This window comes from Silene latifolia, chromosome 4 (genome assembly GCF_048544455.1).
Source record: "Silene latifolia isolate original U9 population chromosome 4, ASM4854445v1, whole genome shotgun sequence".
In the NCBI taxonomy this organism is placed as follows: Eukaryota; Viridiplantae; Streptophyta; class Magnoliopsida; order Caryophyllales; family Caryophyllaceae; genus Silene; species Silene latifolia.
Window position 1 is genome coordinate 73,183,640 of NC_133529.1, and position 15,882 is coordinate 73,199,521.

The following is a 15,882-nucleotide window of genomic DNA, read 5'->3' on the forward strand; positions in this document are numbered from 1 at the left end:
ATTAAGGCAGTTTTTGGGTGACTTTGGTTTCTTTCTCACGGTCTGCCGTAACTGGAGGCTAAGTAGATTTTTTCTGGGTCATTTCATACTGTGCTTACATCTGCAGGATTCGAGTTGAGGAAAATATCCAACCTTTATCAGGTATAGTTATTTCTCAGGGCCACTAGAGGAGTTGTAACTGAAATGCATGGCCATGCTCGAATGATGATTCGTTTATCAGTTAAGTTACTCTCTAGTCGGGAAAACCACTCTTGATACAGATCGCTTGTAAAATAAGACCTTTGTGAATACAGATTTCGCAAATTGTTTTACATTGAGTGGGAGAAATTTTAGGATATGAGAATCGGTTATCGCACATACACTTGTGAGGACAAGTGGGAGTTTGTTGGAGCTTGTGTCCTCCACAAATTAGTGTGATAACATTTATAAATCTCTTATAGTTTCACAAGGGTATACTTCGTATTTTATCAGTTGATTAACGATTACCTAATAACGGTTGGCTTGCTAGAAAGTTTGACGTTATTATCATACAGATGGCGGTGATCAATTGGTCCCTAAAGGTCACACATAAAGGATGTGTTTGAGAGATGTGGTTATGGAAATGTAATCACATTGATGCCTTATATGACTAAACAGTTAGTCAATGTGTTGATGAGACGACTATTTAATGCCGATTAAATAATAATTAGTTGAGACGAATTACCTGTCAATTCGTAAATTGAATATAATAAGTTATATTTAATTAATGTATATAATGTTAGCTTGGACGAATTAATATGTTAATTCGTAATTAAATGTAATCGGTTATATTTAATCAGCAAATGATAATTATACGATATTGTCATAATAATTATTATTGACCCGAATTAATAAATCAACCGCAAGCTGTTGTGTATAGACTTATTAATACGGAATGATATAAATGACAATTTATAAATAATGCATTATCTACATGGTCGATCGACCGGGTGTGTCAGTCGATCGACTGATATGCCTGTCTCGGTATTTGGGCCGAAAATTAATAGAAAAAAAACACCCTAATTCTCCCTAATACACGGTTATAAAGGAGAGAGGAGTTTATTTTTCTAACCGAATTTTTCTAACTCATTCTTGCCTCTCATCTAAAAACACAAAAACCGAAAAACCCTAGCAATTTTACAGAAAATTTAGGGATCGATTCTAGCAAGAAGCAAGGGCATATCTCATATCGTCTTGGGTGCAACTGATAGGAGAATATCATTGCGATATTGTTCATAGGCCATAAAAGCTAGGACCGAAGGTTATTTCTTAATCCTTTACGTTTTTGTTTATGTAATTCATTTTATGACTAGCATTCATCATTCTATAATTCGTTATAATCCTTAATTTCAGAGGAAGTATACAAATTATTTCCCACACTTTTGACACCTTTGGTTTCTCACTCCCCTTCCTGCATTTATCAACCCAATGTCCCACATTGTTACAAGATGTGCAAGTGATTGGTAGCCAATCAAATACAACCTTATTGGTTTGCTTTTTACCATTATCATCCATAAATTCAATACTATTAGGGAAATGTTGGTCAATATCAACTTCGATCATAACCCGGGCAAAGCCTAAGAACTGTTTGTGGTGTGTTGCTTCATCACATTTAATGAATTTCCCAACACCACCACTAAGCTTCTTCAGACAATCCCCTCCTCGGTACTTGACATCCAAACCAAACATTTTCATCCATATAGGTACCCTCTTAATATCATGCTTCACCAACTCAGTATTAGGTTTCCACTCATTAATAATGACCGGTTTATTATCAAAGAGAAGATGACCATTATTCAAAACAAATTGCTGATGTTCTTTAGTTTTAAACCTCACTAGAAAGATATCATTGGGCATGAAAGCAATTTTGTCAACACCCTGAGCCTGCCAAACCCTCTTAACAAACCCCGATAGTACAGAACTAGGTGGGTTTGCGCCTAGGATGTAGCAAACCATGGAGGAAGAGCGGAATTTAATCTCACCAGCGATATCTTCATGTGTTATCTGTATTAATAGAGCTGCTGGTGTTTCTGGTAACTCCTCCTCCTGGTGATCATTAACTTGCTCCTCTTCCTCTAGTATCAATTCCAGATCAGACTCGAACTCTTAAGACGGAAAATTCAACTGAGCTTTCCCCTTATTTGATCCTTGTAAACGAAAATCAACCTGTTTTGTGTTTTTTATGATGAATTTTTATTAGATTTTGATGAAGATTGAGGACTATTCGATGTGTTCTTCCTTCTAGCCATTGCTTGCAGAATAAGAAAACCAGAATAATTTTAGAGAATTTTATCTCTCTAAAATTTTCTCTCTCATCCTCCTTTTGTTTTTGGCTAATGAACCGGTCGTGATTACTGATTTCAGAAGGCCAAGTTCAAAAAAAATGGCGAAATTCAAACTCGCTATTTTCATCAAAATTTCAAATGGCGGAATTAAAAACCATTATTTCTTTCAATATTGCAAATAGCGGGATCCAAACTCGTTATTGTTACAAAATCCAAATGACGGAAGAAAAAACCGTTATTTTCTAAACTGCAAATAATTAAATTCAAACTCGCTATTCTCGCGAAAACTCCGAATGGCGGCAATAAAAACCATTATTCCTCCTGGAGATTCAAAAAAATTCAAATGGTAGTAATAGAAGCCACCATCCGCAGGAGCTAGGCCCAAGTTATAAGAGGCCTATCTCTTCGGACATGGCAAACGTCTCTTATGAACATCAAAAACTCCCCAGCGGAACCTCTAAAGAACTCCCCACGGATTCATCCTTCAACAAACTTGCAAATCTGCAGCAACGACCGGGCGTCAAGCAAAGCAAAACCTAGCACCTTCCTCCCCCAGCGGCACCAACGTCGCTCACCAATGGGTCGGTTGGACAAACAAACTCTTGAAATAGGCCCGATGATTGGCCGTTCGCGATCGGTTACTCAACCATCAATGGCTTGCGAGTCTCCGCGCACTGACAACAAACAACCTCTTGAAATAGGCCCGATGATTCAGGCCATTTCCCGCAGTCGATCACTCGACCATCAATGGCTGGTGAGTCTCCACGCACCGACAAAAACCAACCTCTTGAAATAGGCTCGATATTTCAGGTCGTTTCCCTTAGTCGACCACTCGACCATCGGTGGCTCGTGAGCCTCTACGCATGAGCACGAACATATCGAGGACATATCCCGAATATGTCTCAGATATGACTCCTTCCTATGGCTGGCGAGCCTTTATACGTAGTCTAACGGACTTTAAACGACCCAGTCAGTCGACAGACTCTAAACTGTTCCCGACGGCAGGTCCTTGACTCGAATACCCGAGTCGCCTCGACGTCACCCTTCCTGACAGCAGGTCCTTGACTCAAATCCTTTTGCGTCGCTTTGGTCTTCGAGTTGTAATCTTTGAATAACTTGAAAGCTATACTTTGACTTTCGCCCTATCCAAGTCTCAGTCAAAGTGGGGGGCTCTGTAGATACCCGGTATCTGTGGAATCCCTAAAAAACACCCGGTGATTATCGGACTACAACATGTTTCCGAAATCGCTACGTTTGATTGATGGTTTGTATAACTGCGTGTCGGAAGGCTCAGAAAACGGTTTCGAAAATGAAAAACTTGTCAAAACATTTCAAAAATACCTGAAGTGTTTTATGCACGACGACGGGGTCGCAATGACACTAAATAGAGTCAAAACCAACACCGGACCAAAAACCGACTCAAAATTGAAATCTCAACTCAATACAAAATCGAACCCGAGTCAAACACAAAGTACTCACCCTAAATAACACACAATCACAAGCTTACACGGCTAAGCAAACACAATCAACCACAAAATACATCCTAACAAAACCTAGGATAGAACAAAACACAAATTCTAAATTTCCGAAAAGGACAGGACATCCCCTTGCATCGCCCATATACTCGCGCCTCTTTGGGTGGCCTATATGGCCACCTCGCCCAAAATGCACAACACCACAGATTCCTCTATAAAGACCCCCCCAAGCACACCATTTGCAAACCACGCGAGAGTCTGCCCCTTCTTTCTCCCTTAAAATTCTTGACCTTGACTTTTAAAGTCAAAAACCGACACGTGTTTTCGACCTACCGATTGAAAACACGAGCCTTACACATTGTTTGGTACCGTTATCGTGCATTAAAAACACTTGACTTACCACTTCGACCAACTACACTCACACTAAAGCAAAGAAACACTCCATATTTACAAAACAGCTTTCTAAATCGTGCTTCCAACTCGCAAGTTTTACACTTTGTCGATTTCTCGTCAAACAACTGAGCATGTAAGTATGAGGGTGTAATTAATCCTCTTATTTCATGTTCTTTTACTGTTTTCAAGACGTTAACATCATAAAACATGCATAACACGATTCAAAACATGGAAAGATCGCGAGTTTTGGCTTGAGACATAGGCTGGTTGCCTCGCCTAGGGGCTCGCGCCTCATATGGCTTCTCAGGTCAGAACTTAACATGTTTTAGTTCATGATTCCTTATGTTTTATTTCTTTATTTCTTCCTTTTCTTAAAACGGTTTTTACCATTTCAAATCATTTTTATGATAAAACATTTTTTACCATTACCGAAATCATCTTTTTATTTATACCATGACAGTTTAATCCTGTGTAATGATGGTACCGTTGGTTTATAACAAATTTACGGAGATTTGAACATTTTCATCTCCTATTTTTTTCATTTTCTCTTTTATTCACACTTGCAAGTAGTTTAGTCATATTCATTATCATCCTTGGTTACATATACCATGTCGGTTTAATCTCGAGTACGGTGATAAATGTCAACTAATTACAAGGCAATGAACTTAATATAATTAGTTCATATCAAACACTTTTCATTTTATTTCATCTTATTTTCTCTTTATCTTGACCATATTGCATGTCACCGTTGGCTAACATATATGCCATGTCGATTTAATTCGAGTACGGTGATGCAACGGTTGAGCAAATACATTTTACATGTTTATTCACAAAACTATTCATGTCAAGCTTGCAAATTCAAACCCGACAACGAGTACCATCCACATAATGATGAATACTCCGAGTCACATTCCACACTTTAATACAAAAGCGGTCTTAACGACCTTTTCAACAAAAGCGGGTTTTAACACCCTTTTCATAACGGTTTTCATACCCTTTTGAGCAACGAGAAGAGGCTCCTTATACCGTCGTATGGCTCGCGCCCCAAGGACCCTTTTGTTCCCTACTTTTCAAATCTGGGCAGACCATGTTACATCGCCCATGGCCTCGCGCCTCAAAGGGGCTGCATGGTAATATTCTGTTTCGTTGCCAACACTTATTTAGAACGATCTCGATTTCAGTTAACTCGAATACATGACGGATCGGATTGACGAGTTAAGCATCTAAACCGAACTTGGTAAATGGATGTTTAATTTCCGTCTTTGCATGCAAATCAACTTTTAAATCAACTCGACATCAATTACTTGATATTTGGATAAACAACTGACATAGCAAATCTCATATGTTAGTTTTAAACTTGTGGATGCGCATTCATGCATTAAACCCGTTTTATCAACTTTTGCACTTAACCAACCAAGATCGATCAGTAAAGGCCGCTACCGCGGGCGGGATTGGGTGTTCGATTAAAGAGCTTTCCAATACGTACCCACACCTTTAACTCAGAACCTTTGGATAGTGGATGGCCTTATCCAGGGCGTACGAGAGTCATTCTAGCGACATGATGCTAAAATAGGGACGACTCCTTATCTTTAGTACCTATGTCAAGCACTGCTTTGTGCTTCGTTTGACCAAGGTATAAAGTCGAATCGAACAGTTTTCAGGCATCCCATAATTGCTTGGTGGCGACTCCATCTCGGTTGCCCGAGGTTGTTCATATCAAATTAACCATAAAAGAACAAATACAACTTTATTAACTCAAACTTAGAAATACTAATACAACTCAAGTTCAACTCTATTATCCACAGCGGAAGAATAAAAATAACCAAACTATCGATCGTTTGAACTAGGTGAGACTCAGCGATGACACAAGCCTTCAAAGAATCCAAGCAACAACTCACAACATCCACCAAGACACCTAAAAAGTCTACCTACTCACCATTTGCCGGCAATATCAAATGGATCACAGCAGACACACAACAGAAAGAAAAAACAAAACACACACACACACACACACACACACACACACACACACACACACACACACACACACACACACACACACAAGGTCAGCCAACTACACATTCAATCAAAAGTCAACAGCACGTATTAAGCCACTCCAAACAATTCCCGTAACAATCATCAACCTCCAACTCCGAGAGTCAGTGTCTGAAACGCAACCCGGATACGACTACACACCGCAGTGAGTAGTCCTACTAGGTTACCCATTGCAACAGGTAACCCACCCCAACCAGTGGTAGACCGCAGCCTTGCCACCTTAAGCCCCGCTCATCGCAACGAGGGAACCCAGATCATTAATCTGCAGATTCCCCTTATAAAGGGAGCCACAAGGGGCAAACATGGGGGTGAAGGCCATTTCCTAACAATGGCTTCACAAACAATACTAGCACTATCAACAATACCACAATAGCACAATGATAATATATCAACGATAATCATAGAAACACCACACGAACTCACAATTAACCACATAGAAGAACTGAGTTGGGAAACCCTACTTGGCTAGCAATCCACGAATCAACAATCAATGTGCTAGTAAGGCTCCTCTACGAAAGACAACAATACACGATACTCGACCGAGTGCCTCAACAACTAGATCGAGTGAACTCAAGTTAGTTGCCTGACCAAGACAAAAACACCACTCGGGCACCTGACCCGTTCAAGTACAACCCACTCGATCGAGTACTCCACACACTCAACCGAGTAACATAAGACCAGAATACGTAGTATTACAGAGAAGGTGGGGGTGGTTGTTATAGGGTGGGGATGACATATGGAGAGTCATCGGCCACTACAAGAATTAAGATTTCGGGCGACTACAAATGACGACTGTTTAAATTAGTCGCCAATTTGGCTACTTAAATAACCCAACTGGCGACTGATATCAGTCGCCAAATTGACGACCACACAATTCCGTACAATAACTGAGATTGGCGACTGAAAGTAAGGTCGGGCGGCGACCGAAATCTGTCGCCAATTTGACGACCGCACGCCTTCAGTCACATAATTTGATCGCCAATTTGGCTGACAGAAACAAAACACGGGACACTCCCTATCCTCTTTCTTACTTTACCAAATAAAAAAAAGGTGGGAGAAGAAGACGGCGACACCAACACCCATTACTATCAACACCGGACCACCACTACCGACACCAGCACAAACACCTTTGTCTTCTCACCTTTCTCTTCTTTTCCTCACTTTGTTCTAATTTTTGAAAGTATGTTTTTTTGTTTTTAATTTCAATTTCTTAGCTTAATTTTTGTTATGTTTGTTAATTTATTTGTGATTCTATGTAATTAGTATTATTAGGATGTTATATGTTTATATAAAAATTTGTGATAGTTATTAGGTTTTTAATTGTTATTTAATTAGGGTTTGTATAAATTAGGGATTAGGTTTATATAAATTGGGGGTTTTTTGATAATTTGTTAATATTATGTGAATTAGGGTTATAATTGACATTGTATTGATGATTTTGATAATGTTAGTATTATTGATTGACAAAATTAGTATAATGTTAGTATTGTATAATTAATGTTAGTATTCTACGAAAAGATCGATAACAACTCTACCAAAAAAACACCGATAACCAGATTAGTATGACTTGGACCAAGGATACAAGAAGGGGTCCGTGTATGGAAGCGGAAACGCACATGATTTATTCTACGAAGCCCCAAGAGCGAGACCGTCTTTAATGCACAAGAAAAGCTATGTGCCGGGATCGTAAGTCAACTTTAAGAGCAATTTAATGAAGAAAGGAGAACAAATGCGGCAAGGGATGAATAATGCGACAAATGAAGAAACAATTTGACATGATGCAAACAAATTTCTCCTCTTGCAACCCCGTTGGCGACTTGGCGTCCCATTAACCTTGACCGTAAAGATCCCTTTGGAGGAGGCGGTAGTGGGGGCGGGGCTAGCTTTACGTGTAGTTGATAGTTAGGTTAGTCGAACTTGGTTGTCGAACTTGGGCAATCAAACTTGGATTAGATTTGTTAAACAAACTTGGTGAGAACTTAACAAGCATTATAACTCGGATTTGTTCTTATTTTATATATGAGATGGTGGTGTTGTCGATGTTGTTGTTTTTGTTGGTGTTGTCGCGGTTTTGTAAAGCTTAATGAAGGTTTAATCCTACAATTTTACGCTTTTACGATCTAAAAACGCTTGACCGATCCCAGATCTTACGATTCTGTTATGGTTGTAGAATCTTACGATCCTATCTGTTTGAAAATTTCTAGAGGTAGAATCATAATACGATCTTACGATTTACAATGCTACGATCCAATTTTATGATAAAAGAATAAATATATATTTTATATAATGACATTGTAAAATATCTTGTATAAGTTTTTTTTTTGAAAGAGAATCTTGTATAAGTTGTGCATAACCATGACACCAAAATTATTAATCATCAATAATTTATGGATAAATATTAATAAATCTGTATTTTGATCTTCACTTCTATGTTTTTACCACATAAAGAACTATAATTAGTTAGTTTGTAAAATCTTACGATCCTACAATACAATTTTACCGATTCGATTCTATCCACTTCATCATTTTAAAGTAGAATCCGATCCACAACACCTATATACATAAAAAGGTTGGCATAAAACTTGTGATTGCCCTAATAATAACATGTGAAATAAGCCAATAAAAAATAAAAAAGCAATAGATGTAAAGGAAGGGACAAAACAAGGGAAAGAGAAGAAATTAATAAAAGTGAGATGAGTCGGATGAGCACACCTCAACTCCATTTCCTTCCTCTATAAATAGCCTCCTCCCCCTTCACTTCGCGGGCTATCAATTCCCCCACCCTCCCTTCCCCCCCCCCCCAATAGGCACTAACCGACTTCTTAAACCTTCCTTTCCAAAAATCCCCATTACACATTTACTATAATCTCAAAAATGGTGTTACGGAGGTTATCCCAGATATCAACCAGCGACGACGAGGGTGCACCTCGTCCTTCCACCAGCGACGCCGACACCGACGACATTCCCCTTCCTCCCCGCCGTCGCCGCGGACGCCCCAGCTCCCATCAGCCGGTACCCAAGCGCCGTAAACGGGTTCACATTCCTGATGATGACGATGATGATGAGGAAGATGATGTTGCGATTGCGAAATTGAAATTGAAGGAGGATGAGGATTACGAGGAGGAGAAAGAAGAAGAGGAAGAGGAAGACGAGGAAGAAGAAGAAGAAGAGGAGGAGGAAGAGGAGGAGCCTGTGCCGGAGGATGCCAGACCCATTGGTGAGGCGATTAGGGTTTCTGGTAAAGGAAGGGGATTGAAATCGCATTTTAAAGAGTTTGAATTCGACGGAAATCGCTTTGAGCTGGTAATTTTTGTTTTGAGTAATTTGATTGTTGATTGTGTGATTTTGTTGTTTTTTTTTGGGGGGTGTAGGGTTAGGTTTTGAAGAAAATGTTAATTGAATTGGATTGGAGCTCGAGAAGTTGTTTCGATTCACGATTTGTTGTTGCTTTTTAGGGGTTTTATGGTTAGGTTTTGCGGACAATGTGAATTGAATTCGCTTCGAGCTCGAGAAGTTGTTTTGATTAAACATTTTGTTGCATTTAGGGTTTCGATTGGGGAAAATGTGAAGTTAATTGGATGGAGGATCATCTAGTCGTTTTAATTAGGCATTCTGTTGCTTTTAGGGTTTTGATTGGGGAAAATGTAAAGTTAATTGGGTGGAGGATCATGAAGTCGTTTTGATTAGGATATTTTATAACGTGGGAATTCGGTTGTTTTGATTGGGTGTTATTTGGGGTTTTAGGATTAGGGTTTGGGGAAAATGTGAATCGGAGCCCGAGAAGTTGTTTTAATTTGGGAAAATTGTCGCTTTTTAGGGTTTTAGAATATTTTTGAGTGGGGAAAATGTGTAGTGAATTGGATTGGGGATCATCAAGCTGTTTTGATGAGGATGTTTTATAACGTGTTTTCATATTTCCAATGGAGCCAAAGACTCATTACTCTTTGGTTATGGATTATAATGGAATAAATCAAAATGGCTCACTAAAGTGAATGCTCTTCTTTCTTTTGTAAAGTGGCGGTCCTTCGATGCAGTTCTCGACGCAATTTTTATCTTGGGTCATTCGGAAACAGCCTCTTTGTGTTGCTAACACAAGGGTAAGGCTGCGTACATCCGACCCCCCTTACCCTGCAATTTGCAGGAGCCATTGAGGCACTGGGGTTATGTTGTTGTTGTTGTTGTTGTTGTTGTTGTTATTGTAATTAGCTTCATTTTTCAGCCAATTTTTGTGAAGTATTGTCGATTAATTTGTTTGTGAATGTAAAACTGGATTCTAACATTGTCGCGGAGCTGTAGTATTAGGAGATAATCGTTGTGCAGATATGTGTCTAGGAATGAATTAGGCATAAACCTGAAAACTCTGATCTGGGGTTTATTAGGGTTAGGTTTTGGCTTTTCGATGGGGTGATAGTTTTTAGTTGGAAGGGAGCTGTGAAGTTATTTCGGTTGATAGATTTTGAAATGTGATCTTGTAGGTAAAGGATTGGAACTTGGGAGTATGTAGCTTCATTTGTGAACCATTATCTGTAATTTAAAGTTGTTTAGCTTGTTTGTGAACGTAATTGCAGAGTTGAAAAGGTTATGAATTGATGTTTGATGAGTGGAGCCTTGCAATATTACCGAGTTGTATCCTAGAAGAAAGTTATGCAAATTTGTATTCGGTGAAAATTTTGTGGAATTTCCAAAACTTTGATTTATGGGTTTGATTTTACCTTCTTTTTTCTAGATATGATTCATATACGTGTGCCATCTTTTGCGGGAGTAATTGTTATGAAATAGGCTAAGAGGCCTTGTTCTTTTTCATAACCCTTTTGGAAAATGAATGAAGTTCGAGGATTTTCAGTTTGCATATCTCGTACTTTTTGAAAGCAGTCGGATTAGAAGCTCCTTATCTTTATTTATAAAAACTATATGCAGGAGGATCCTGTGCTTTTAACTCCAGAAGACAAGAAACAGAAGCCTTACGTAGCTATTATCAAGGTAATTTTATGTGTTCGTCTTATGCGCTTGTTTGAAGGATTGGTGATTGATACGTAAATGTGGAAACATTCTCAGTTCCATTTCATTTATGAAAAAGTACATATTAGAACAGCAATGCCATGATGGTCTTCAGGCTTGGCAACTGCTTTAGCCTTTAGCAGCTGTTTAAGGGTTGAAGTAGAAACATGATACTGTCTTAAGGTTGGTGGCCTCGGTGCTGGTTTTATTAGACTAGCTAATAGAAATGTTAGAAGTTTACCGGCTTGAACAATGCATAAACTTGAAGCCAAAGAACACAAACAAATGAAGTAAAATGACTAAGTGAACTAATTGCCCTTCCTTTTATTGCAAATTAGATTCAAATCAATTTCCGGCGCAACTTTTGTTACGGGTTATCTAAAAACAACCTACCTTATGTCCTAGAACACGGGCAAAGCTGCTTTAATCCAACTCCCTTAGTCTGCTATATACAGGAGCCCTTCGGGCGTTGGGGTTTTTGTTGACAACAACAACAACAATGTTGTGGTTGTGGTTGTGGTTGTGGTTGTGGTTGTGGTTGTGGTTGTGGTTGTGGTTGTGGTTGTGGTTGTGGTTGTTGTTGTTGTTGTGGTTGTGGTGGTTGTTTTTGTGGTGGTTGTTGTTGTTGGGTAATGAGATCTTTGGTTGTAAATTTATCTGCCATCCTTAGGGAAGTTTTTGAGCTTTGAAAGCAACAACGTTTTTTGCTATTTTGGTGGGCTGACTTTACCCTGTAGTCCCTGTTTGCTACCTAGTTACAATGATAGATTATTCTAGTGTGGATGTATATGTTGTATACATCGTTAACTGATGAAATTTTAGACCTAGGAATTGCATTCTGCATTTGCTCTTTACCCTCCTACCGGTCATTTGTTTAGTATCGCAAATCACAATATGTGGTGGAATTTTTTTTAATGCCTGATTCTTTATTTCTTTAGGTTCAACTTTCAGTCGAATTCAAGCTTTTGACTCTTAGGAGCTCACCATATCTATCATTTTTTTTCTTTTTCTATAAAAGTAGTAAATTAGCCAGGACTCGTGCTCTTTGTTTTGTATCAGAAATCACAAAACGTGTTGAATTTTTTTTTATGCCTGATTCTTTATTTCTTTAGGTTTAACTGTCTGTCGAATTGAAGCCGACTCCTAGGGATCGCCATATCTGTTGTGCTTGCCTCTTGATCATATGTTGTTTTGTACTGTTTCTCTAAGCTTTGATCTTTCACTACCGACTTATGAATTGCACTGTAGATAATATTCTTCACTAATTTCTGTTATTCTGAAACGAAATGGTTTTCAGGATATAACACAATCAAGAGATGGAAGCATGATGGTCACTGGGCAGTGGTTTTACCGACCTGAAGAAGCTGAGAGAAGCAAAGGTGGAAGCTGGCAAGCTCGTGATACAAGAGAACTTTTTTATAGTTTCCATCGTGATGATGTTCCAGCTGAGTCTGTCATGCACAAGTGTGTAGTACATTTTGTGCCACTGAACAAACAACTCCCAAGTCGGAAACAGCACCCTGGTTTTATTGTACAGAAGGTCTACGACACTGTGGAGAAAAAACTGTGGAAGCTTACTGATAAAGACTATGAAGATGGTAAGCAGGAAGAGATTGATGTCATGGTGCAAAAAACAATTTCTCGTCTCGGAGTGCTTCCCGATGTTGAGACAGAAGATACTCATGTTCAGTTGGAGGAGCAGATAAAAAGCAAGCGTATATTGAAAAAAAGGCACTTATCATCACTTGATGTAACAAGAGAAGATGAAGGAGCACTCAAGTCTCCTAGAATTGAAACACCAGGAAGCTGTCTAGATAATGCATCCAAACACACCGCCATATTGGCTGAAGCAAAGGCTCTGACTAATGAGTCGCAACGAGACAAATGGTTGGAGAAGCTTCTTCAAGCAGTCGAGTATGTCTGTTCACCAACTGAGACTTTGCAAGAAAAAGAAGGAGATGGTAAAGCTAATGGCGTAAAGCAGCCCAATGGCAATAGCAGCCTTACTTGGCCAGATGCAGCTGTTTCAGCTGTTGTTGCCTTGGAGAAAGCATCACATGAGGCACTTTCCTCAGACTACAGCAAATATAACCAGAAGTTGAGGTCACTTTGGTTCAATCTAAGGGTTAGCTTAATATATCCCTCTCACTAAAATGGAGATATGCTATTAAAGGAAGTCATAAACATGTACATCAAGATTGGAATTATTAAGCTTAACTCTCGATCTTATCTTTTATCTTTTGTTTTCAGAATACCAAGCTGTTAGCTCAAAGGCTGTTGAATGGAGAGTTAGAACCTTCAAAAGTACTGAGCATGCAACCTACTGAATTGAGGGTATATATCTATTTTTCTGGGTTTTATTATACAATATATGCAATTGTCTCCTCCTTCCTTAATGTGTGCCCGTTTATAAGCATTTCTGTTGACAAAAATTTTCTGCCTGGAGTGGATCAAAATCACTGCGTAGCGCAACATGTTACACCTAATGAATTACTCCGTATGTATTCGTGGATCTAATTATCTTTGAGTATTATGTCATCATGTCCATCTCTACCTTGGTTTTAGATTCTGGTAGAGCCCTTCCCTCACCTGGAAAATGATAAGCTGGCATAATTTGGTCTTGGGGCGAAGGATCTCCGTTCTGTGTTTCTGTGATCCTCAGATCTATGGTATTTTACATGTCAAAAAAGTGTACCACATTAGATTTCGTAAATTTCACCCATAGTACATGGATACTTCCAGAAAGGTATATTTATTTTATTATATCTGTCCCTGGTTGATTGTTGTTACTAGTGGACCATCCGTCAGTGATACTAGAAACTTTCGAAAGTTAACAATTGGTCAGCTGATATGTATCTTTCAACAATAAGTCCCTTCTTTTTGGCTAACTTCATCTTCTATCTAATAGAGATGTTGCACTTATTTAATTTTCGTAGGGAGCTATCAGTACTCGTTTTCGCAGAGATTTTAAAGAACTTTTAATGAGACCTATTACGGTCTTTGTATTAATTGATCATTGATGTACCACCTATTGCAATTTAACTTTTTCAAACACAGGAGGGTTTAACTAAGGAGGAAATTGCGAGGAACCAACCTGAGGAGTCGGCCAAAATGCAGGTTAAACTCTGACATGTCAACTAAATAAATCATTGCATTTGGATCTCCAAAGTTTAATATTTCTACCTATTGAATGGTTAGTTAAGTGCTATCTTTATCACCCCTTCTGAAACTGCAGATGACAGATGCTCGTTGCAAAAGGTGCAACGAGAAAAAAGTTGGTGTCGTTGATATCATACAAGCAGGTCATGGTGATCGCTATCAGGTTGGCTTTATTTTAAAACAATCTAGCAAGTTGTTCTGGAAGATTCTTGTGGTTGATTTATGAATTATGGTTCTTGCTTTTTATTTAGAAAATTTGGAGAATGAGATTTTCCTTGGTGCGTTATAACATGTTTCCCACTGATGCAGTTGGAATGTGTTGCTTGCGGGTATCAATGGTATGCTTCAAGAGATGAAGCGTCTACACTGACAATAGACGGCCCTAGTGTTGCAACCAATGTAGGGACTGCACCATGGGCCACCTCCAAGTTTGAAAGCGTGGAGAAAAAGAAAGTGCTTAGCCCTCGTGACTCAGACAAGAAAAACCCGCAAGGTTCAAAGCCCGTTTTGGACTCTCAAACCTCTTTCAACAAGCCCAAGGACTGAAGAAGATGAAGAGTTGGCCAGTGTAGAGCTCCTGTATATATCAGAATGATGGACTAGCAAAGTAGAAGATTGTTGATTTGTGCATCAGATGTTTAAGCAGGTTAGTATTGAAGTCAGATTAATACTCTAGTTGGCAGCCTTGATTTACGGTTAGTTGCTTAAATGTAAAGTGAAGAGGGGATCATTTCTCAATTCTTACGGAGCAGTCTTTATAACCGTGACTACAGTACAGGTATGCATCTGTAATTCTGTATCATGCAGTTATCGACCAATTAAGTTCTGTTTACGGAGACCAGTATATTAATCTGAAATGAGCCGTTTGAGTGGATCAGTTATGTTAGAAATCCCTGATTCTTTGTTTAAGCTGATATGTGCTTTTAAGCTCATTCAATTTTTAGGCTGAAAGACTTGTTTAGCGGGTAAACTCAGAAGGCATGATGCACATGAGTCATGATCTGTATATGAATCCTGTCAGCGTCAAAACAGCGCTTGTCACTCCCTCCACCACGAATAAATATACTCTGTAGATTTAGGTTGAAAAACTTCTGTACTGAGCTAATTGATGTGCATCAAATAGGATGGTCCCAAAAGGCCAGCAAAGTTTTTTTTTTTTTTTTTTTTTTTTTTTTTTTTTTTTTCTTGGTTTGAAATATCTTCATCCCTTGCAAGTCATCCCTGTCCTAGGTAAGGGGTATAGCAATTCATTCCATTGCAATTTGCAACCGTTTGAGAGTTACATCCTTGACTGCTACCGACATGAAACCGTTCTTTATTTGTGTTTATATGAGCACACAGTCGAACGGAACAAAATCAGAGAATAATATGAGTTTAGGTTGTAGTAATGTTTTTGGTTACAATTAGAGAAGTTCTCACATAACTGGCACAGACAAAATCATAGAAAATTCATTGTTGTACTGAACCTCTATGACACTCTACAGTCTTACAGTCTACAT

General features: G+C 38.8%; 1 protein-coding gene across 1 annotated transcript; it reads left to right on the forward strand.

Annotated features, from left to right (window-relative positions):
* Positions 1-8,896: 8,896 nt before the first annotated feature.
* On the forward strand, positions 8,897-15,273 carry LOC141653575 (ASI1-immunoprecipitated protein 3). The gene is made up of 7 exons (XM_074461393.1): positions 8,897-9,529; positions 11,144-11,206; positions 12,522-13,349; positions 13,475-13,558; positions 14,282-14,341; positions 14,460-14,546; positions 14,693-15,273. Exons 1-7 carry the CDS (start codon positions 9,101-9,103, stop codon positions 14,927-14,929), a joined length of 1,788 nt encoding a protein of 595 aa, XP_074317494.1. The 5' UTR covers positions 8,897-9,100; the 3' UTR covers positions 14,930-15,273.
* Positions 15,274-15,882: the final 609 nt, after the last annotated feature.